At 43.3% G+C, this 25,322-nt stretch overlaps 1 protein-coding gene across 1 annotated transcript; it reads left to right on the top strand.

Moving 5' to 3' along the window:
- Positions 1 to 905: 905 nt before the first annotated feature.
- On the top strand, positions 906 to 24,861 carry LOC308284996 (lanC-like protein 2; the record flags this gene model as incomplete). Its single annotated transcript, XM_080725717.1, has 3 exons — positions 906 to 1,075; positions 2,047 to 2,215; positions 23,575 to 24,861. 3 exons carry the CDS (start codon positions 906 to 908, stop codon positions 24,859 to 24,861), a joined length of 1,626 nt encoding a protein of 541 aa, XP_080581843.1.
- Between the last annotated feature and the right edge of the window lie 461 nt (positions 24,862 to 25,322).

The raw sequence follows: 25,322 nt of genomic DNA on the forward strand, positions 1-25,322 counted from the left end.
GGGCTAACTAATCTAAATGTATCTAATTATCGAGCCACACTTTGTTGGTTGGTACATAACCCAGAAGTTCTTATTGTTTTCGCCACTAGGGGGAGGGGGGTTGGTACAGAATGACAACAGCAAAACAGAAGTAAGTCAATGTTATATTTGAAATGCATATGATTCTATAGCCATCCTCTGAAAAAAGTAACTGCTTCAAGACTGCAGAACAAATGCCATAGTTACCTTTTTTAGTGTGGGGTGAGAGGGTTGGGGTTGAAAGCAATGCTGCTCTGAAATAGGGGGGTCACAATCATGGGTGACAGCAGCAGAAGCTATCAGTTTAAAGCCCAAACCACACCGCAATGCAACTCCTAGCAACCAAACGGTTGCATGCAACTACTCTCAAGTAACCATTATCCACAATGACAGTTGCAAGGACTTGCATTGGTGTGACATGTCCTTAAAACTGTTTGGTTGCAAGGAGTTGCATGGTGAATCATTGATGTGGTTGGGGCTGTAAGACCGCAGCACGGACCGAGTCATATGCTGAGTCCAATACATGTTGTTATTCTCTATTTGTGTCCACGACTCCACATTTGGTGCATGACATGATTTGTTTACAGTGGTAGGCAATAAACAAGTCATGCACTTTTTCAGTTCACTTGGCATGTTGTCCCAGAATGTTTAGTAATAGTCAGAAATGTAAGTTTGGCGATTCAGTGGAACCCTAACCCAATTACTCATACATTTTGATGGCCCACAGCTTTCTCTGTCAGCACGGAGTCACTGTCACTGACTACCGTCACTGACGTCAGGTTTGTCAGCGTAGCCAAGTCTGAAGAACTCACATGGGCTACAAACACCATGAACATGCATGCAGAGATGCTTAACAGCGTCTGTACTGCCCGAGGCGGCTGAAAAGCATGAGCCCTGCATCCACAGGACGTTCTACATCAGCACCATTGAGGGCATCCAAACGAGCTGCTGCATTGGTCACTTACTGGCTTGTTAAGTGCGCTGTCCCCGACGGCTCAGCGCCACAGAGGGAGGTGCAGAAGATGGCCAGCACCACCCTCTGCATTGTGATCACACCGTGAGCATACTCCCATTTCTAAACATTTTATGCATGTTTGATATCTGGAGCTTTACACATAAGAGACTGAGGAACTACAGTATATTGCAATTTGTGGGAAGCTAGCATTTTTTCTCACCCACTCCTTTACATTTGTAAAGTTATGGTGTGATGTAATGAAGTGTAGTTCAAGTTGAAGTGGCAGATTAGCAGAAGGGTAGAAAAGAGTGTGCAGAAAGGAGTTTGAGGAAAGCGGGGAAGGAAGGAAGAGAGGCTAACGACGATGATGATGGTAATGAGGAGGAACTAAGAACTAAGAAAATCTCCTCTTTCCAGAATCCAATTGATTTAGGTACGGAGCAGGTCACATTATTCTGTAGAGCGCTGTTAACATCAAAAGGTTGAGTCAGAGGCACACAAGCTTATTAATTTTTGACAAGGGGAAGAGTTGAGAACATACCGCTATGCGTCCAATTTTTCCCTTTAAAGCTGAATTGTGTGATATTTCTCAAAGTCAAAAGTCCGCAAATTAATAGGCACTGTACGGAGGTTTCAATGAGACACATCTCCCCTACAGTATCTCCCTCTCAGCTTTCCTACTGTACATGTCTAAACTGTCTCCCTTTCAGCTGTTTAATGAACACACAAATTGTACTTGGACTATAAAAAGAAAAAAACAAATAAGTGGGAGTGGACCACCGACTGTCTCTAAAATGAAAATAAAATAGATGACAGTTTCACACCGGTGAAGTCGGTAGCTACTTATATAAAGACCATACAGTAGCTATATACACCGTAGCCATAGTGTTGAATTGATATAACATCGCTTTATGGAACAACTCTATAGAGTTTTGTGCTAGTCAGGAGTAAATACAGAAAGCAGGACAGGATACCACAACATCCACCAGTGCACATCACCGAGGACTTGTCATGGTCATGGACACTGCACACGGACACAGTGGTGAGGAAGGCTAGTGCCTGTGCAACCTCAGACAGTTGAGAAATCTCAACGTCTCACAGAAAGTCCTGAAATCCTTCTACCCGCCTACCACTCACGGCACTCTGACAGGGGCTATCATTGTTTGGTACGGGAATAGCTCCTTCCGGGACCAGCGAGCCTTGCAGAGGGCCGAGCGCACTATGGGGACGTCCCTCCGGAAGGTGTTTGAGTAGAGCTGAAAGGATTTTAAAGGGCATGACACATCGTCCCAGCAATGGACTGTTACTGTTGTCACCTGCACAAGTATTTGCAAATATTTGTCACAAAGTCAATACAAAGAGATATTTTTTTTATTTAGTCCTGAACAATGACCATATTGCCAGGACACCTGTTTTCAATCTGTAAATACCTGCTCACAACAAAGAACGCACCGCTACGTATGTCACTATTTCTTATTTATCTTTTTGATTGTTTTGGCCAATAACTCTTGAACCGTATGGCGTACAACAAGCCCCCATAAAACTCTGGATTTTGACACAGCTCCCCATATCGGCCCTGGCCAGTTCCACCTGACAAGATTGTCGAACATTTAGCAATTTCTTCAAAACACACTTTTTGTTACTACCCCAGGGAGCCATAGTCGGCTATTAGACGTCTGTCTAAAACAGGGTCATAACTGTCTAAAATTGTAGGTTTTGTAGACGGCTAGGCTTACCGGTACATTGATTAGCTGTTTTTGAAGCGTCTATATATAGACTGTCTATATATAGCCATTGAAATGACATTGTTTCAATGTCTAATCTATGCCAAGAATTATATTTTTTTAGACCAGGCAGTTACAGTATAACCGTTTAGACGTATTTTAGATGTCTAATAGCCCAAAAAATGCTCAGTGGGACTTTACAACAGAATGTCCGATCTGCCCTAAATTTGAATCACGTATCAAATCATGTTTTGTTGTCGAAAAACATGATTTCCTTCCACCTTATTAGGCACAAATGGTCTTTGGTGAGTCATGTGACAATATCTTAGATAAGACAGGGTTTTGATACCCCATACCGTTTGCCTGTAATTGTCTTCAGAGTTGTACAAACTTTTCCAGCACTTTTCCAGTTATAACTTGTTTTGTTTTAACATACCGTCTGAGCATGTCCCACTAACAATATACTTGTATGAGTGACTGACAAATAAAACGTGAATCTTCAGCCTTGAAGTGGGTGCCTGGGTGGCAAAACATAGGGAGAACTACTTGACCAGCATGTCCAGGGGTTGTCTCATGTGTCCTCAGAGTGCCAAGCTCAGATGGCTTTGTAGAAAAGCTTCTCTCTCTGATGACCATTAGAATGCTCACAGTCGAGACACGACGCATGCAGCAAAGCTGACCAAAAGATGAACTTGAAATATCTGTGAACTGTCTGTGACTTGTCATATAAGGACTTATATCTGTCTGTGCAAAGGTGCCAAAGGACCACTTGAATGAGTCAGGAGCAGCAAAAAAATATTCATGACAAATGAAAAATGTACAGTCGGTGAGTCATGCCCCTCTTCAATACTGTAGGCAGCGTGTGTGTGTGTGTGCGTGTGCGTGCGTGTGCGTGTGCGTGCGCGTGCGTGTGCGTGTGCGTGTGCGTGCGTGCGTGCGTGCGTGCGTGCGTGCGTGCGTGCGTGCGTGCGTGCGTGCGTGCGTGCGTGCGTGTGTGCGCGCGCGCGCGCGTGTGCTGTGCATGGCACTATAGCACCCCTGGGCACCACAGCCCCTACTGAAAACCTGTGCCGCGGTGACATAGAATGGAGATTTGTGTTTGCAGCACAAGCAGCGTGAAATGTATGTATGGAATTGCAGTGAGTGCATGGACAGGATGTTCCCTACAACCATGGATCCCTCCATGAAGAGCAACATCATTCAGTGGAATGAATGGCTCACCACAGGCCATTCTAATGAAAAAGAAAAGAAAACAGGGACAGAGGAGATTGAAGAGAGGAAAGGTATTTTCAATAAGAAGCACACTTCAATTGAAAAACTTGTTGATCTCACACACAGGAGCTCATAAATAAGTTTACCAAAACATTTTACAATACAAGGCACCAGTATAACAGACTAAGTCTGGCTGAGAATGATGATGCCATCATTCACATCGATTACAGCAGGAACTACAGCTACTACTACTTCAAGCACAGCAGGGAAGTGAAAGACATGGCCTGATTTACACTGCCAGACAAATCTAGCCTTAATCAGATCTGTGTCACATCAAGATTGGAATCCGATTTGCTTAAATTAGTCTAGACAGGTCACATGCAGGTCACATGAAATCTGATTTTTACAAACCACATCCAGAGATGGTTTCAAATCTGATTTCTAAAGATGTGTCTCAGTCTGAACGCAGTAACCTGATCTAACAAACCAAGTCACATAATTATGAAACTGTCCAAAACGTCACTTGCAGCGTGACCCGAGCGCCACTGATGTCATTACAGAGTGCGAGAATTGCATTTTGAGGGTGTTATGAAAATAAAACAATGGTTCAGCATAGGTTTTACACTACAGAAAAAATGGCGAGCAGCATTCAGTGGACAGAGGGAGAAATTCAACGTCTAATAGCACTTTGGGGAGTATGTCTCAGTACATGAGAAAGGTACAGGAACAATTAAGGAAATGAAGACATATCTCACGGCATGGCAGAAAATGGGTTCACAAGTTCCCATCTGCAAAGTCAGAAGAAGATTAAAAACCTGAAAAACACAAAGAGAGAAAAGTCATGACACCAACGTTGTTACCACGGTAACTAAAGCAGAGGAGTCGACACAGGGCACTTTAGGTTGAAGTTGTTAAAATCAGTCTGAACACACAGATCAGATCTGGTCACTTGCAAATGCAGTGCGAACAGTCGGGCCAAAAGATCAGATTTGAGAAATAAATCACATTTAGGCTAGATTTGACTGCAGTCTAAATCCAGCCTTGACACCCGTGTTAGTGGGAGGTGCAGCAAGTAACCACCTTGCAGACTAGAGCAGGGATCTTCAACAGTGGGTCCAGGACCCCAGGGGGGTCCTCAGAGTTACTACAGGGTGGTCCGCCAAATCTTTTGTGTCACAGGATCTTTTTGTTTTACTTAGCAAGCCACTTGAAGAACCCTAGAATACTTATTCTGTAGAGAACATTAGCCGAAAAATAGCTGATCTGCCTGTTTGGTGTAGGGGAAAAAAGAGAAGACCAAGTACAGAGCCTTGAGTATAGAGGGTATGTGTGTGGCATCACTGTTGCTGGAAGTTACGTGGGAACGCCTACTGAGTGGCAACAAACTAATTTCTGCCATTGACAGCCCATACATTCAAACAGAATAGTCCTTTCTGATTGTATTAAACAAAGTTAAACTCACCAACATTGCAGCTGTACTGAGAGCTTGAATTATCCTCTTTCTATCTGCAAAGTATTTGTTTCATAAAAATCCACCATAGACATGTTATGAGCTACTTTCTGTCAAGACATTCTGTGCAGGGGATTATTTATTCCAAGTGTCGGAGTTTGGAAGCGCTCGTTTTCAACAACACATCCTGCCGCCTCCTGCATTATGTGCAATTTAGAAACAGGTGGTATGCACTATGCAGGACCGTTGAGTGATTTACAACTAGCACTTCCAAACTCCAATGCTCCATGGTGCTCAATGTTTTGCCACTCAGTCTAGATTAGTGGGGCGGTTCCCAGTGGACGTGCATACCCCTCTATTATGTGGTTAAATGAAAAATACACATTAACATGAATTAATAAATAAGCGAATGTGCACCATTATTTAAATATATATATTAAAGGGGAGAACCACCCATTTTCAACGATGAATGTCATTAATATACCTTTGAGTTGTGATGTGGAAATAAGAAATGTGATGAACATATAGTTCAATGTTGAAAATGGGTGGTTCTCCCCTTTAATCCCACGACCATAATAGACAGCGAACCTCTTCAATTATTTTTAAGCATCCTGCGCGATAGAATCACATTTACACTGCATCTAAAGACTCCACCTTTTGCACAAAAATCGTGCATTTTTACCCCAATGTTCCTAGCAGCTTCTCCTGAAGCTATTGTATTTGCACGATGCACACTTTGTAGAAAAGTAATGTGTGGGTTTAGTATGCAAATCTTTCCCCAGAGGTACTGCCACGCAATTTTCGTCAGCAAAGTATCAGGTTACAGGGACCGAGAGAGAGAGACAGAGAGAGAGAGAGAGAGAGAGATGAGGGGAGGGAGGAGGGGGGAGCAGCTAGCTAACAGCGTGCAGCAACGGACGCGAGCGAGCGAGAGAAAGAGAGAGAGAGGAGGGGAGAGGGGAGCTGCTAACAGCGTGCCGTGGAGGGACGCGACAGAGAGAAGAGAGAGAGAAATGAGGGGAGGGGATGGAGCAGCTAAGCGTTAACACAGCAGACCTCTCTATGAGCAGTACAATATCTAGAACAATATCTTCATTGTTGGTGTCAAAACATGAGGAACACATGCGTTCAGGTACGTCCCCGAACACAGACCAACAAAAGTAACAAGTAAAAGTACTCCAGCCCAGCCTTCTTCACAATGATCAAAGAAAAAGTCGCCAATTCAACAAGTAAAAGTACTCCAGCCTTCTTCACAATGATCAATGGACAATGATCGCCAGCAATAAGGATTGGAAGAAGTGTTGTTTTCTACAGTCACAGCTGCCGTTGGATCCACTTTCATGAAGCAATGTTTTGGTGTGTTGACTCAAAGCCGTGAAAAGGAAACATGTCAGACAGACGCAAGGTTTATATGCTGTTGCACACGCACGCGTGCGTGCACACACAGCGCGTATGGTACGAGTCCATTTGGTACCAGAGTGAAGTTTTTCGCGGAATAGGACTGCACCATGCTAAAAAGTAAAAGATATCCCTGCCGTCTCTCTCTCTCTCCCTGTCTCTCTCTGTCGATGTCAAGCTGTGTTTGTGTGTGTGTGTGTGTGTGTGTGTGTGTGTGTGTGTGTGTGTGTGTGTGTGTGTGTGTGTGTGCGTGCGTGCGTGTGCGTGCGAACGTACTGGGCTGTTACACCGCAAATGTTGACCTATAGAATCTGGTGACAATGATTGCGTTCACTGCATATAATATAAACAGACGTTAATAAAGTATTGGTGAGGCGATGACGTGGTGTAGGCCTATACTGTTCTCTCCAACCCCCCTCCTCCCTCCCATCCTCCCTCCATCCTCCCCCCATCGGTAAAAAAAAAAAAATGTGTAGGAAAGATTTGAGTGACTGTGAAAGAACTTTCTCCCAATGTAAGATTAAGACATCATACTTTATATAAACCCTATTATATTAAGCCTAAACGGTTCTGCCGCTGTGTAGAACTGTTTTTAACAGTTTTTTACTTTAAAAGTAGGACCCCCAAAGGAGGACCATACAGATGTATTTAGATGTATTTCCTTTTGATTTTAAATCACATTTCATTTGTACATTTCCTTCATAAATACAGGGAAATACATATACATTTCACCCCTTTAAGACAGTTTTTCAGTTGCTTGATTCAGATTTAGATATTTGATATTAATTGTATTAGACACACCCCTTACAACACATTGTTACTTCAAACAACTTCACACTTTGGAAACAAATGCCTATTTAACATTGATGGCAACAACATTGGTTACCTGTCCACTGGACCTGTATTCGTCTGCATGGATTACATTGCATATATATATACAGTGTGTATATATATACATTTGTTTAAATCTCTGTGGCAAAAAATAGCGGTCGACAGAGATCTCCATATATGGACAAATCAATTTGATTGCTGGTATACGGCGAGGGCCCCCGGAGGGGGCCCGAGCTCTAGATTTGAGGGCCCCCGAAGGGGGCCCGAAATTCTAGTTGATTTAATTAACATTGATGATAGTACTGTCAAACAAGTCATAAGCTATCTATAAAATCCATGAAGAAGTTTAATCCGCAACACAATTTTATACAATATGAAGTGGGCCTGCTTCATCTCTCTCTCAGTTAAGGGGTCCTTGATCTGAAAAAACATTGAAGACCCCAACTCCCTGCACTAGACTAGAGTAAACTACCTCAGTGAAGGAAGAGTTGCATCTATGCCTCACTCAGAGTGCCTGAAATGCTGTAGTGCAGGGGTCTTCAACGTTTTCAGGCCAAGGACCCCTTAATTGAGAGAGAGATGAAGCAGGGACCCCCCCCCCCACAACTTTTTTTTTCATAGATTCCATATCGTGTCATCGTTTGACAGCACAATCATCAGTGTGTTTTGGATTCATGTCAATTTGTGTTTTCAGATATTTAACCACTTGAACCAACAATACACCTGACCTTTCACTCTGTACTTAGTCTGCTCTTTGTTCCCCTCGACACCAAACCTTAAATAGCCGATCTACAAGCTCACAACGCCTCGCAGCGCGAGGCGTTGTGAGCTTGTAGAACTGCTATTTATGGCCAAAGTTCTCATCAGAATAAGGACGTTAGGTTTCAAGTGGTTAATATAAAAAAGGAGAAAAAAGAGTTTCTATCACACAAAGATTTGGAGGACCCCCTGTAGTAACTCTGAGGACCCCCTAGGGGTCCCGGACCCCCTGTTGAAGACCCCTGCTGTAGTGACAGGGACCCATCTGGATGGATCCTGTGCTCACTGCTCAGTGGTGGATAAAGTACTCAAATGTTTTACTTAAGTAAAAGTAACAATACTGCAATATAGAAATACCCTGTTAGGGTGCCCTCACACCAAAATACCTATGAGAGTGGAATCCGCGTTCTGCCAATTCATTTCAATGAGAGTGAAGCGGTTTCATGTCAGTAGAGGATTTCTGCAAAAACCGCTCCACTCTCATTGAAATGCATTGGCAGAACACGGATTCCACTAACATAGGTATTTTGGTGTGAGGGCACCCTTACAAGTAAAAGTCCATAATTAAAAATGCACTTGAGTAAAAGTACAAAAGTCTTGGCATCAAAATTACTTCATTATGCCATTTGCCAAATGTATAAAACATTGTATGAAAATAGCAGATCTACAAGCTCACAATGCATCGCATCCCGACACATTGTGAGGTTGTAGATGATGTGCTATTTTCAAATGGCCAAAATGTAAATGGTATTTTTTGTAATAACATATAACAGTAATAATAATTTAAATCTACAAAGTAACTATAGTAACTAATGTTTTCTAATAATTGTAGTGGAGTAAACGTACCATATTTGCCTCTGAGATGTAGTGGAGTAGAAGTAAAAGTATTGGAAATTGGAAATACTATAAATAAGTAAAGCACTACAGCACAGCACTTAAATGTACTTAGTTACTTTACACCACATGCCTGTGCTTAAGTTCACCCAAGAAGAGCTTAGCACATTCACTTAATTTCAGATGGAACCACACAAATCACTGTCAGTAGCCTACATGAGTGTACAGTGTATAGTACAATTTCATGTATGGAATCATTGCAACCAGGACACCATGGGAATAACAACAACATGACAAAACGTGTTAACACTGACAGTGTTAACATAATGAGACTAGAGAGACTATAGAACTAAATCTAGTGAAGAGATGGAGAGGCTTGTGAAGGCTGTAGAGAAAACTTGGACATTCCTAATACAAAATTGATTATAGAAAACTTAGACTGACGGTTTCCCCATCCAGTGCCATGCATTTGGGTCCCCATCCGGAATCAATGGGAGCAAATTTACTATAATCAATTTTTTATCTTAGGAATGCGACAAATAAAATAAAAAATATTATTGAACTCAAGTCTCTATGGCAGGAGTAATCAATAGGAAAAAAAGGCATTTTGGGGTGAACTACTCCTTTAAGGCGTTTTAAAACAGACGTTGTTTGGTCACATATCTAAGTCACATAGGCCTACAGTAGTAGCAGTCCATTTAAACATAATGAGACTGCTGCTCCCTGCCCATGATGATCAACGTTGTTCTGCTGCGCTATCACTGCCAACTCATCACTGATCAAACTCTCTCCCCAGGACCCCAGCCTCCTCCTGTTGCTGATGCGGGTTCATAGATACATAATATATGTTAATGTAACTGTGTATCTCTAAGCTGTGTCCTATGGGGGCTCATATGTCAAATATCATATTAATTTAATAACTGTGTGTGTCTTTAGGCTCTGTCCTATGGGTACTTATCATGTTAATATAATAAGTGCATCCTAAGGCGTTGCTCTATGGGGACATATGATCTTAATATAATAACTGCTTTAGGCTCTGTCCCATATGGAGGTTAGTACAGTAGTTCTGTGATTTGTTGTGGAGCCACAATACCATTGGAGTAAATGGTTTATATCTTGACGAGAGTCCTGACCAAACTCTATCATCTGCTCCACATATTGTGCAGGTTTGTTATTTTCTACACTTACAGTATACTGTACCAAATGTATTGAAATTGAAGATAATGTGCTTCTTGAAAAGACAACCAAATGCATCACATGTACCATTTTCAGGCACACAAATCAACAAATGTCTATACTAGAGTACACTACCAGAAACCACCACATAATTAAAAAAAATTATCAGTAATGCGTTTAAGGGAGTAGTGGGCTCTAGTCGGGGGCCTTAGGGTTTTTTCGTGCTAGTCTGTCTAAAAGCGCCAGATTTTGCACATATGTAGCCCAGGGTATGCTCTAATGATTTAGCTAGGGCGCCTGAGTCGGCGACCTTCGGGGTCGCCACATCGGCCAAATCAAGTGGGGCTCCTATTGACTTTCTATACACTATACTACAGGAGGGGAAAGAAATCTGCTTTAAGTTGGATGTGAGGGATCTAACTAGGGGTTTGTTTGTTTTTAGACTGATTAGCACGAAATTACCATTTTATCCCCCTAAGGCCCCCGACTATACTTTGTATGGCGCAAGCAAGAGATTTGGGTTTGGGTTTAATTCAAATGAGTGGGATATGGGCTCTTTAATTGGGTATGGCTAGCACACCCCACTGCCTCTTTATAGGAAGGGACCGCACACTCCAATGACGGATGATGGACAGGATTCAATCTAGAAATATGATATGTATAGCACCTGACGAAGCCACACAGCGAAACGTGTCGTGCTTTTGCTCAATAAAAAAGAAATGAAGCATGGAATCCTGTCCATCATCCTTCATTGGAGTGTGCGGTCCCTTCCTATAAAGAGGCAGTGGGAGTTTGTCTTTTTATACTTCATTTTGCCTAGCACCTCCACCTTAGATGTGCACGAGAGCTACCTGATATATACATATATATAATATATATATATATATATAATTATTATTATTTTTTTTCAAAGAAAATCTTCACTATGGCGATGGAATGTTGAATAATAAACATCAGTAATGGTGAATGACTGACAGGAATGTGAAAGCGAATAGCAAACATTATATCGATTTATCGACATAGATCTTCAAGCTCAAAGCGCATGATATCGCAGTGCGTTTCTAGATTGTAGATCTTCTATTTTTGCTACTTTTGTATGACACTGTAATATAATGAAGTAGGCCATAATCTTACAAAGAAGGGGAGAAAATATGTAGACATGAGGTTTCTGCCCGACAGCAATGCTATAGTAGAATGACATTTTAATATGTGACTTGACTACATTATGTATCCATGGAAGGAGCTAAACTCAGGGAAAGGAATGGTGGCTTCCATATGTTCACCCTGACATTTAGTGTCATTAAAACATACAAACAAGCAATTAAAAACATCACATTTCCAAGATATCTATGCATGGGGGCACATGCCATCTGGTACTACATTAGTGTTTAGTATTTACCACCACCCACATGTACTTCTTACTTTTTTCATTTCTCATAATCCATTAGTGAGGGAGACATTTAACCAAATGCGAAGTCGTTTGGAGGAAAAGAAATGTATGGAGATGCATTTTAGATTCTTAAATTTGATTTGAGTTTGGATCAGTCCATTTCTATGTGTTGCCTACAGAGGGCACTGTTGACCACTAAATACCTCTGTTTGTACATACTTGGTGTTAGGGCTAGATGCAGGCAGCTGTGGGGAGGTACACTCCATGAGGGGAGTGCCCTCCACCTTAAAATAGTATTTACTTGAATAGAAACTTAGTTTGTCACTGAAGCTGACACATAGGCCAGCCAGAAGTCAGGCAAAACTCTATACATAGCTTCTGTTACAAATTAATTATTCATACATTATAGTGTGAGGGAAATTACTGGTTGACAACATAACTTGTCATCTAAAACAGTTACAGGCATTGTACGTGAAAGGTTTTGTATCAAGCCAATTAAACTGGTATTTTTCCTCACATTGGTCTTATATCCCGTAACTGCCATGATACCACCATTTTGGAAATGCTGGTCACTAAGCATCTCCACTGAAACAATTTGGACACCTTAAGGCACCTCTGTGGTTATTTTTGAGGGAAGAATAACAATAAGAGAGAAGAGGCCTCTCTTATTCAATTCCTCGATCTTTATTTCCCCAAATAGCTGGTCTGTGGATTCTTGCAGGAAGAATTCAGATTAGAAGTGCACAAAGTTTGGTCCACACTGCTCAAGTCACTGTTTTCTGTTCTGTGATACAGAATTGTTGCACATTGTTGGTTGTTAAGGCCGTTACACATACTGCAAGACTGCATGGCAGCAGTTGTAAATCAGATTTACATTATTCAAATTTGAGTAGGATGTTGGAACCTTATACAGTCAAGAAGAATCAAGAATCCATAAAAGTACAAGCAGCAGAATATTGGTGGGACCATCTGTTCCGCAGAACTGTGCTAACATAATACACCAGCAAATAGTAATAACAAGTATCATAAAGCTCTGGTGAAAAGAAAAGATTGTGGTTGCATGATACTGTGTTCTCTAGCGTGGAGAAAACACTAGTCAAGGAGCTATTTTTCCACAGTGACAGAATCCAGTATACTAGTCTGTATGTAATCTACACTGCAGCTATACCGGTATATGTGGACTCCACCACTTGGCTAGAAATCCATTTTCCTTGCTTTCTCTATCCTCATAAACTTGCGTCGTAAATCTCGTTAAATCCGGACAAAGTCACAAACAATTTCGCATGGGTGTAGTGCAAAACATTTTTTTTACATGTTCATCTCAGAAGAATCTTTAAGGCCAGTGAGTTTCAGGTGGAAAAAAAAATAAACTCCTACCCTTTTTTCCAAATGAAAATGTAAAACGGGTCAAAATGATCCAAACTGAATTTAAGGGTTAATTGGTTACACAATGAATAGAGCATCTAACACACATTTTGAAACCCCTTGTCACAGAGGTATAATCTAAGGAGGAATTAATGTACTGTACTGTACATATGATATGGCTGTATAACCTAATTATGCAAGATGTCTCATTGATAAGACAGCTGTGTTTTTCATTAGGACACATACAGTAGGTACAGATGGTGAACATTAGTATCATTTGAATTCCATGCACTTGTTGTCTTATCCATCATGGCATATTAAGTGTGTATGTACTGTACTGTTCAGTGTGTGTGTGTGTGTGTGTGTGTGTGTGTGTGTGTGTGTGTGTGTGTGTGTGTGTGTGTGTGCGTGCGTGCGTGCGTGCGTGCGTGCGTGCATGTGTGTGTGTGTGTGTGTGTGAGCGTGCGCGTGTGAGTGTGTGTACGAGCGAGCGTGTGTGCGTGCGTGTATGGGTGATTTATTCCACTTATGGTCCCCCATAGAGTTATGATTGCTGGAGTGTTCATCTCACTGCATCAATCAGTGTGTGTGTGTGTGTGGTGTGTGTGTGTGTGTGTGTGTGTGTGTGTGTGTGTGTGTGTGTGTGTGTGTGCGTGCGTGCGTGTGGAAATGTATTTGTGTTTGTCTGTACAATCTGTACATTTTGTACAGTCAGTGGTAATGCAGCATGTGACAGACAACTCAACATGTCCTCCTAGAAACAAGACTGCAGAACATCTGTCTACACCGACATAAATTACTATCATTTGCCACTCCAAATGGTTTAGTGATGGAGGAGAAAAGACATCTTTGTAAGGAAACCATGGTCAAGCAGCTGTGAGATGCTATAGTGCTATAATATACAGTATAGCCTACTGTACGCGCACACTTGAAATAATAATCGGAAGCTTCACAATACATACAGTAAGTTGTAAGTGGTTGGCAACTGCAGAACAGCTAAAATGTAGCTGTCATCATGGGCAGCTATAGCTATATATCGTCACTGTCAGGCAGAAACCTCGTATCTCCAAGTTTCAGCATGTCAAGTGTGTGTATATAATTCGCTTTTTTTTTGTTTTTTTTTGTTTTGTCTTTAAAAAAAAATATATTTCTTCATGGTTTATAAAGCTTGGCTAGATAGGAAGTCATAAGAACCCTGACAAGCACTTGGAATTGTAGGTAATACATTTAATGTGACTCGGTTCCGTAGATATGTGAAAATAGCAGATCTACATGCTCACAACGCCTCGCAACGAGCTATTCGTGAATGCCCTAATGGTCACTCAGACAGGGATTAGGTGTACCTCCTGGAGGTTGGCTCATGAGACTCCTAACCTCCTCAGCCAACATCTCTTCAAAACTATTTCTGCTTTCACTGCTGGCAGAATCAAGCCTCGGGCAGAATTGTAATACAAGAACAGTAAGTATAGTAGTAATAGCATGTAGAACCATTAAATAACCTGATGGTCAGCAAAAAAACATACACAGATGTGGTGTAGAGACTGATCATACATACACCATTAACGCATTACATGTTTGCAATTGCACCCTCCCAGTTACTGATCACCCATTACCAATTCTGATCTAATGCAATTAAATGTATAATATAACAGAGGCTAGTGTGTTAAGGATACTGTTGATAAACCTTGCACCCAAAAAGAAAATAGACCAAATGTAGAATATAATATAAATGAATTAATAATCTAGCAACCTGGATGTACAGAATCTAAATGTAGCAGAAAGATCACCAATGTATATACTGTACATGCAGTACATGCAGTGCAAATAACAGTAACACATGTGGTGACATATGTGGTAGCTTACAATTAGTGCAAATACAATAAAAGTCAGCGCAACAGGTATCTACAGGTTAAAGACAGTTGACCTGGCAGTTGGCTCACTTTTCAGAGCTCTGATACGAGACAAATAAATCTCTATAATAGGTGTTTGCCTGACAGCAGCAGCACAAACAGTCCATTGCTGGGGTGATGAGGGTCTTTGAAAATCCTTTGAGCTCTTTCCAGGCTAACTCTGGGAATACGAATCCTTAAGGGGAGTGAAATCCCCATGGTGCGCTCAAGCGCACCGCCCTCTCTGTAGGGCTCACTGGTCCCGAGAGGAACTGCTGTATTTCCATATCCACACACCCATAGCCTTAGTTGTTTATGAGAAAATACAATAGCATCTGATCAATGCAGCCAACTGCGTGACATGCCAAGTTCCTTCCACAGCCATGTCGCTCACAGCAGTGACGTGCTGGCCATTGGGAAAAGCAGGACAACTCCCGAACGGCCGGTTCAGGCCGGCCATTAGGAAAAAAAATCCAAATAAAATGTCGGCCTTCGTTCCATTTTGGGGGCTGGGCGGCCAACAAAGTAAATCGTCACTGTCGGGCAGAAACCTCGTATCTCCAAGTTTCAAATTTGTAGATTTTTTTCGCAAAGCAAAGCCCTGCTTCGTCTCACAGGACTAGTGAAAAACAGCCGATCTACAAGCACACAACGCCTCACGGTGCGAGGCGTTGTGTGCTTGTAGATCGGCTGTTTTCACTAGTTTGAATCATTTCTAAAATGATAAATACAAAACAAACGGTTTTGGACATTGTTATGACCACGGCTCTTAGGCCATAACAAAGGGAGAGGGACACGGCTGTTAAAAGTGTACAAAACATATTTATTTACATTTTAAACAATAATATGAACAAAACTTATGGGATGTGTAAATCAGTGTAATCAGTATTGTCAGCAGTGTGTGGATGTGTGGAAGATGTAGTGTGGTGGTGTTGAATGGTGCAAACCAAAACTAGGCTAGTTAGCCACAAGTGCTGCTGCTCTCATGGCAGGAGAGAGAGACTGAGTGTGGCCACACCCAGCCTTTTATAGAGCAGCCTGGGGACACTGGCCAGGTGCTCCCAATGCACCCGATTGGCAATCAGGACCTGTGGAGCAAAGGTTAGACAGGAGCAACCACACAGGCCCTAGTAGGTTACAGGGGGCTGTGACACCCTCCCCCTACAAAACGAGGACCCTTAAGGGACCGAGAACCTAACAGCGAATCAAAACATAATTGACTAAACGTTTTGAACGTTTTGTCCTTAGCTAGACAATTTCTTCAAAATGTGAACCTATCAGACACTTTACCTATAATTTAAAGACAAGAATCCAAATTAACTTCAGTCTACCCATTAGCCACCAAGTATCCCATATACAGTAATAGCCAATACCAAAACCACAACCTATATCACAAACCATGTTTTGAAAATAAACGACCCACTTAATAAACGTCACTATAACCACTCCAATCTGCCCATGGCATACCAGCCCACCATCCCCAGCAAACAAGATCATCCGGAATTACTTGCAGCATCTAAGAGGAATGGGACAGGAACAGAGCCATTAACAGTGAGAAAGGCAGAACCACTGGGTCAAAACACAGGTCACATTGTACAACATAAGTCACTCCGTCAAAACATTTTCTGATCCAGATAACCAAAAGTCAAATCATTCAGTACATTTTAACAGCCAGGGCAACCTGAACAAAACCCAGGGTGGCGGCTCCTCCCAGCTCACCGGGAGTGTGCACAATTAAGCCCCACACCAATATATCCAGCGTTGCCCGAACCTAACCCCCCTCTCCAACCGACCCATATGTCAGAAGGACAAGGGGCAGCGAACACTGTCCCCCAGCCATTCCGGCTTGGCAAGACAAATCGCAAACTTTGACAGGATCAAACCAAATCTACACCTCCCAGCCACCTGCAGCCTGGCAGATACAACACTGCCTCCCAGCTGCACCGGCCTGGTGAAGACAACTCCTGCCATTAAATTACCAATTATAACTACAGCTCCCATACATGGAACTCACAAGAACTTAGTACTGAAACAATTCTGGACCAAACCATACAGACAGAAAGGGAAAACCTATGAGGACAAAACTGAGGACAAGTGACTTTTTAGATTACCATTAACCAAAAAACAAATGCTCTCTCTAAAACCCTGCCAAAGCCAGGACAGCTGCTACAGGTGCGCCTACAGGTGCGATGATCCCCCTACCTCAGCTGCTTTACCTAAAACTAATGAAAAAAACATATTTTGGTGAGCATTTTTCTCAGCCAACCAATTTCTTTACAGCAAAACGCTGCTGGTACCAAAAAGATTTGCTCTGCCCGAAACAAGGTTTGGCGCTATTGGCTTGGCAACACTGGTTATGTGAATTGGTTACTCCACTGCTTTTACACAGATCTGATATTTGTAGATTTTAAATTTGATGTTTTGCAGCCCTATTATGGATAAAGGCTATTTGTTTACACTCGTCCTAACTTATTCTCTTTCACTTCTCCATTATAGACTGTCCTGTCTTCGGCTCTCTTAAAGCGCTCCTGGTACCAAGGTTGCTGGGGCTGGAGGCAGGATGGTGTGGCAAAGTGGGGCTAGTAGTATTGTTGTAGGTATAGTATACAGGGACAATTTTGTATTTGGAAATTGAACATTTTGGATGCTGTTGGCCCTTGGTTTTATAGTAAAATGGTCAACGTGGCTATTTGACTTTGTTAGAAAAGTGTTTGGTAAATTGTTTGGTATTTGTTTGCTAATTGTTTTTTGTATTTTCAGATAATGGGTTGGAACCCCATTCTTATGGGAGGGGGTGTGACGGCCCTGCCCCTCTCTGCAGGCTAGCAAGCCTCAGTGGTGCAGAGTGGAGCAGGCCGTCAGACCAATTGAGCACACCTGAGGGTGGGTGTGGTTGGCGGGTATAAAGAGGCTCTCCTGCCAGCCTGACTTTTAGATTGATCTCTCCACTCCACAGCAGCAGTTTGTCTTTTGCACCGTCTATACAACACGCACACAGCACACTCCAAACATGCATACATCACAGACATCACTGATTACTGATATTTTCACACCTCATACCAGTTAGTTTGTTTCTATTTATTCTAGGTTGTTTCTATTTATTTAATATAGCCTAATAAATACTAATTTAAAAGGTTGACTTGTGTGTGTGGACTCCCTCTTTTGTTATGAATAACCTTGTTCATGACAATGTTATGACCACGGCTCTTAGGCCATAACAAATGGAGAGGGACACGGCCACGACCACGGCTCTTAGGCCATAACAAAAGGAGAGGGGCACGGCTGTTAAAAGTGCACAAAACAATATATTTATTTACAATATAAACAATAAATGCAAAGTTGCAACAAATAATCCTGTGAGGTGTGTAAATCAGTGTAATCAGTAGTGTCAGCAGTGTGTGGATGTGTGGAATATGTAGTGTGGGGATGTTGAAGGGTGCAAACCAAAAGGTAGGCTAGGAAGCCAAAGGTGCTGCTGCTCTCATGGCAGGAGAGAGAGACTGAGTGTGGCCACACCCAGCCTTTTATAGAGCAGCCTGGGGACACTGGCCAGGTGCTCCCAATGCACCCGATTGGCAATCAGGACCTGTGGAGCAAAGGTTAGACAGGAGCAACCACACAGGCCCTAGTAGGTTACAGGGGGCTGTGACAGACATACAAGGTTTCCACCCGACGACGACGAAATATAACTCATGTACAGTAATTGGCCCACTGGCTTGTCACTTTGTCACAAATCTTTGAGTAGCAGCAGTGCTATAGAGAGAGATCTCTCTATAGCACGCAATGAGGGCCTCTCCAACTCTTTTTCCCGGGCTGAATCAGGGGCCCAGCATGTCCCTGGCTCACAGTGACAGTGCAGTGTGCAGCGAGCTAGCCTGACACTTCAGTCCGCACATCACCCCCCCCTGCTGGTGGGTGGTTTGTAGTGTGGACTGAAGCTGCACACATTTTAATCTATTTCGAAGGCGCCCGAAGAGCGGGCGCATTGAATGGGCCAATCAGGGTTGTATGCTTGGGGCACGTGTGTGGCTGCTCCGGTCCCAGCCCCCTCCAAACAGAGCTCTTGAGCTCACGTAAGACTCACTCGTGGACTCTGATTGGTGTCCTCTGCCCACGTGAGAGTCTAGTGGACTCTGATTGGTCCGTGAAAACTGTCATGGCGGAGTCAGACTTGACTCGTATTATTTTAATAAACTATGAAATAGTGCCGTTTCTTCACGTTTTAATACCATTTTGCACTAACGTAAACATGCAGACATATAATATGTTATGAGAAATAACGTATTTTTGCAATGTCACGCCACGTAGCCGTCGCGCGTGTGTGTGTGTGTATGTGTGTGTGTGTGTGTGTGTGACGTCAATAGGCTTTAGCCCCCCCCCGCCGAAATGGATTGTCTGCCCGGAATGTCAGACTCTCTCCCCCCACGTAGTGTGGTGTTGAGATGTCGGACGCTAGCAGTCAGGCAAGCAGCGAGCGGCACTTCAGCTCGCACTGACCGGTCAGCTACAGTCCCCGGGGATGCTAACAGTTATCACCCTCTTAGAACTTGTTTCACTCCCCTCGCCCAGCAGGGCAAATAGAGGCTAGGTTTTGTAATAAGATGAAATAACCATGAAATAAATAGTGCCTTGGGGTCCATGAATGTTTGTAGTAGTGATTAAAACGTGTAATCTGTGAGAATCTCAAAAGCTGGTGCTGAATCCACACTCCAGGGTGTACTGGAGAGTGGAGACTAATGGCTGACCAAAGGGAGCAGGCTAAGTGTAGAAGAGATATACATATTAATACAATTATAAAATAGAGACATTATACAGACTCGACACGGCGGGAATTAGAAAGTTCAGTCAGATTCATATCATTTTAAGACATTTCTTCATCATGTGTTACAATTGTGCTGAATTACAGTTGTTCATATACAGTAGTTGTACAGGGTGGAGATAAGTATAAAATATCAGGTTTGTGGGCATAAGACTGCTGTTTGCAATAGGAGGCTGCTGGCTGAAGCAAGTAAAGGCTCAGTAGGAAAGACAACAGCAGGCTTTTTGACTAAAGTTCTCTTTCATTTCCAGTGCTTCAGAGAAGCATACACCAAGCTGCGTGCCATGCCGCAGGTATAAACTCACAAAGCAAATACTGCAGAACAGAAATTCTGCAATGGAGGAAGGAAAGCAGGTGGACCATACTAACCAGTCAGATGCTTTCCCTGAGTGTGTGTGAATGCGGATAGCTAATTTATCCGGTGTGCATCACATAGCTACTGTGTAGGTGTATAGTCTAACTTTTTTAACAATCTTCGTGGAATTTTTTGTAGAAAAGCAATACTTTTAATTGACATAAAAAGAGTTTTGATACATTATTTTCTCTTTGGCATACATTTTCATAAAATAGTGGCTGTGTCCTTTAACCACTTCACCACAACATTATTAATTAAATGTATTTGATTTACAAGCCTTTGGACACTGTAGAATCTTTTTAATCTATTTTTTGCACACTTTTTCTTTCTTTCTTTCTTTCTTTCTTTCTTTCTTTCTTTCATAATGACATGCCCAAAATTGGGATGCCTGCAGGGTTAAAGTGGTTAACAGGAAGGTGTTCCATGAGATCTCAGTGCAAGAGTGATTCACAAAAGCGGCTGATGACACATTTTGTCCTCTTAGCCGCTTCTTTCCCTTTCTCTTTTACCCTCTTTGTTCCTAGTCTCCCTCATTATTTCTCTTCCAATCCCCCTGCTCCTCTCTCTCTCTCTCTCTCTCTCTCTCTCTCTCTCTCTCTCTCTCTCTCACACACACACACACACACTCTCACACACACACACACACACACACACACACACACACACACACACTCACACACACACACACACACACACACACGCACACACGCACACGCGCACACGCACACACGCACACACACAATACACTGGTTCTATTTCTGTCTGGTGCATTTTGTGGCTGGTTGAGTTCTTTTCATCTGTGTGTGATAGGGCTGTTTTGTTGCGTAAACGGACGACTGGGTTTCGCCGCCTTCGTGGCAGGACAAGTCAAGCAAAAACAGCAAACCAGACAGACAGAGAGAGAGAGAGAGAGAGACAGACAGAGTGAGAGAGAGAGAGAGACAGACAGACAGACAGACAGACAGACAGACAGACAGACAGACAGACAGACAGACAGACAGACAGAGAGATATCTGATATGATATATTATAGGATTTAGTGCTGATTTAATGCTGTGATTTTTATCAAGGTTCATAATGTTATTGTATGTGTGTTGTTTTTTATTTTGTTCTGTCCATGTATGTCTTGTCTACCCTGTATACATGTACGTTGGGGCCCCCCTTTAAAACGAGATGGCACATCTCAAGGGGTTTAGCCTAATAAAGAAACTTGAATCAGAGAGAGAGAGAAAATAAGGGAGGGGGAAATACTGACATTGTTGTTGCTGTCGGGTGGAAAGCTTGTTACACTGATACTTTTCAGGAAATGAAAAAAATAAATAACCTGTGTTCTCCTTCCAAAGGATCTGTTATGACCCTCAAGGGTCATACAGTATGTGTAGTTCCTTGTGTGTTGTCTTCCCTGTGTATGATTTTCCCTCTTTGGTGTGTGATTGAGTGGTGAGGAGTGATTGAGTACCAGCTGGTGTGAGTGGTGTCTGAGTGCGAGTGGCTAATTTCTAGGTGGAGCCTGCTGGTGACCAAGCTGTGGACTATAGGCATTAGGGCATAGCTAGCCCTGAAACATGACGGTCGACGGTCGTATGACACGACCGTCATGCTTCCATCTCAAAATGGTTTGGAGCAGACTTGCCAATTTGCCACGGCACGCTAAACAAACATTCAGATTAAAAAAATCACACCCAATGTGAAGTGAGCGGTGGTCGTGCTTACATAACGTCTTCAATTGGTAATTGGTGATGTAATACAGGCTACACACACGCACATTGCTATGGCAAAACGCTGAGGAAAACACATTGCCATGGCAAAACACTGAGGAAAAGTGGCTACAGATAGGTCTAGGATGTAATTGGTGATGTAATATGGCTACACACACACACACACACACACACACACACACACACACACACACACACACACACACACACACACACACACACAGATATTGCTATGGCAAACGCTGAGGAAAACACATTGCTATGGCAAAACGCTGAGGAAAAGTGGCTACAGATAGTGGCTACAGATAATTGGTGATGTAATATGATGTAATATGGCTACGCACACACACATATTGCTATGGCAAAACGCTGAGGAAAACACATTGCTATGGCAAAACGCTGAGGAAAAGTGGCTACAGACACACGCACAGCCACTCTTAGGAGTGGTTTACCACCGCTCAAAAATATAAAGGCTCACGGGTGTCAGAATACGTGCCGCTCAACCAGAATTATCTGTATCTTCTGTATTGTTTAATAAGAAGCATTTTAATCTGATCGTTTCCTTGTATTCCCCATCTATATCACTTGTAACATGCTTAGCTGCACTAAAAGACCTTGGACAATCACGGAAAACTCAGATTAAAATGCTTTTTATTAAACAGTGAATGTCATCTCCGAATTTGGGCACTGTTTCAGCATGCGGTTGTTACCATGGCAGCGGTATCAGTGATGTCAGTCATCTCCCTCACCCTCTCCAGGGAGCCGCTATTGCCTTTTACAGAGGGTGCCATTGAGTTTTTCTCTGTGTGCTGCTTCATTCAACATCTTTTCACTTCCTCCTAAGTAAGGAAGTGAACAGGGAATTGTGTGTTGCCAGATTTTGCCAAAGAAACAAGCGGCCAGGTCTATGAAAATAAGCCCAATAGAAGCAACTATAGACTCAATTTTACTACTTTACATCGGCTATTTGAAATGCAGATCAGCAAACTTAAAATGTGTCACATTGCAACACATTGTGAGCTTGTAGATCTGACATTTTTTTGCCAGACCCATGAAATGGGTAGGCCTACATAAGCAAATGTCTGTCCGGGTTTTCTATATAAAGGGTATATATGATGATGACATGATGATGACATGCCTACAAAAGGTATGATGTCATAAATGATGATGACAGACAGGGGGTCTGGCACAACCAGGTTGACCTGGTCTAGTTTATTAACATTTTATATACAAATCTTGTGTGGAAGTCAGAATTTTCAGATGGGAGTCTGAATATATTAATCTGGGGGTTGAAATGAAAGAAATTGGGAACCACTGGTTTAAAAAACATGGACACTTTTTTTAAAGACCCAAATTGATTATTATAAGCAGACATGGCAACACAGGTTTCACCCAGAGACAAACATCATTGAGTTTCCTGTTTACCACTTTCCCAGGTGTTTCGCCCTACTTCCTGGGAGTGGCCAGGAATAAGGTGAATATGTAACGAAGGCCCTCACTCACCTTCACGTCATGTGGGTGGTTGATAGGTTGCCGAATATTAGTACTCCATATACAGTATGGAGCTAGCCGACATGTCTTACTAACTTATCTAAGTCTGACCTCACAAACTCCACCAGGACAATCTATAGCTCCATATATGGAGCTGGCAAGACATGTAGTGCTGACATCATCTAACGTAGAACTCCGTATATGTGTCCAAGAGGCTAAAGCTGGTCTCTGCTACGGAGGCAGAGATGGAGGAGCGCTCGTTCGTCAATCCCTACCTGGACTGCGACCAGGGCGGCCTGGTCACGGCAGGCACAGGACAGGAGGGCTGGCATGAGTCCTTTGACACCAACAATGATGCCTTCCAGAAAAAAGTCCAGAATAAGATTAAAGACCTCCTGCAGCAGATGGAGGAAGGTCTGAAGACCGCTGACCCTCACGACTTCTCCACCTACACCGGCTGGACAGGCATCACACTGCTCTACCTGCAGCTGCACCGCGTGTCCCAAGAGGCCGCCCACCTGCAGAGGGCGCTAGATTACGTGAAGAGAGCCCTGAGGAACCTGAATGGCCGGAAGGTGACCTTTCTGTGCGGAGACGCGGGGCCCCTAGCGGTGGGGGCCGTGGTCCATCACAGGCTGGGGAACACCGCCGACAGCAAAGATTGTCTGACCAAACTTCTTCAGCTACAGAGGGTGGTACTGAGTCCAGAGTCAGACATGTCGGATGAGCTGCTGTACGGTCGAGCCGGTTACCTCTACGCTCTGCTCTATGTCAACAAGGAGATAGGACCCAACACAGTGGACGATAGCTTCATCACTAAGGTGGTCACTGCCATCCTGGAGTCTGGTAAGAACCTGTCAGCAGAGCATAAGAAAGCGAAGCGATGCCCGCTGCTCTACGAGTGGCACAAGAAACGGTATGTTGGCGCAGCCCACGGCCTTGCCGGTATCTACTGCATGATCATGCAGCCAGGGTCGAAGGTGAACCCAGACGTGCTGTCAGAGTTGGTGCGGCCCAGCATCGACTATGTGCGCCACAAGAAGTTTCGTTCGGGCAACTACCCCTCGTCGCTGAACAACGAGAGCGACCGACTGGTGCAGTGGTGCCACGGAGCGCCTGGTGTGGTGCACATGCTCATCATGGCATACAAGGTGTTCAAAGAGGAGAAGTACCTGCGGGATGCGGTGGAGTGTGGGGAGGTGATCTGGCACAGAGGCCTGCTGAGGAAGGGTTACGGCATCTGCCACGGCACTGCCGGCAACGGATACGCCTTCCTGTCCCTCTACCAGCTCACACGGGAGAAGAAATATCTACACCGTGCTTGCAAGTTTGCTGAATGGTGTTTAGACTACGGGACCCACGGCTGTCGCATCCCTGACAGACCCTACTCTCTCTTTGAAGGTATGGCCGGTGCCATCCACTACCTGTCTGAGATGGCCACGCCCGAATCCTCCCGTTTCCCTGCCTTTGAACTTTGACTTCCACACCCTTCCTGGACCAACGCAAGGTAGCTCTAAAGAAGGTAAAGACACGGGGGCGTTTTTTGGCTCCATGGCCATCCGCCATGACACTCTCGGTGGCAAAACTACCACCGGAAGTTCGGTGATAACATTGGAGCCAAAGAACGCCGGCCGGGGCAGCTCATGAACAAAAAATAATTCAGAACGATAGAGACCTTTATAAAAAACTCAGCTCAGGAATATAAAAGAAGACATGTCACACATTGTTTTCTGCTGTGTTGCTTTTCGGTGAGTACACTGTATAACATTATAGAGGCATCTAAAGAGCACAATTTACGTTTCTGAACTAGCTAGTATCGCGAGATTCTCCACCTTTCCCTGTCTGGAATCCAAATCTCGCGATATCTCCGAGACAGAAACAGTCGCCGCCGCTGTTTAGCTGCCTCAATAACATTATGTACCGTGCACATCGAAAAGCA

Source organism: Nannobrachium achirus, assembly GCF_963921795.1.
Source record: "Nannobrachium achirus genome assembly, chromosome: 5".
Classification (NCBI taxonomy): domain Eukaryota; kingdom Metazoa; phylum Chordata; class Actinopteri; order Myctophiformes; family Myctophidae; genus Nannobrachium; species Nannobrachium achirus.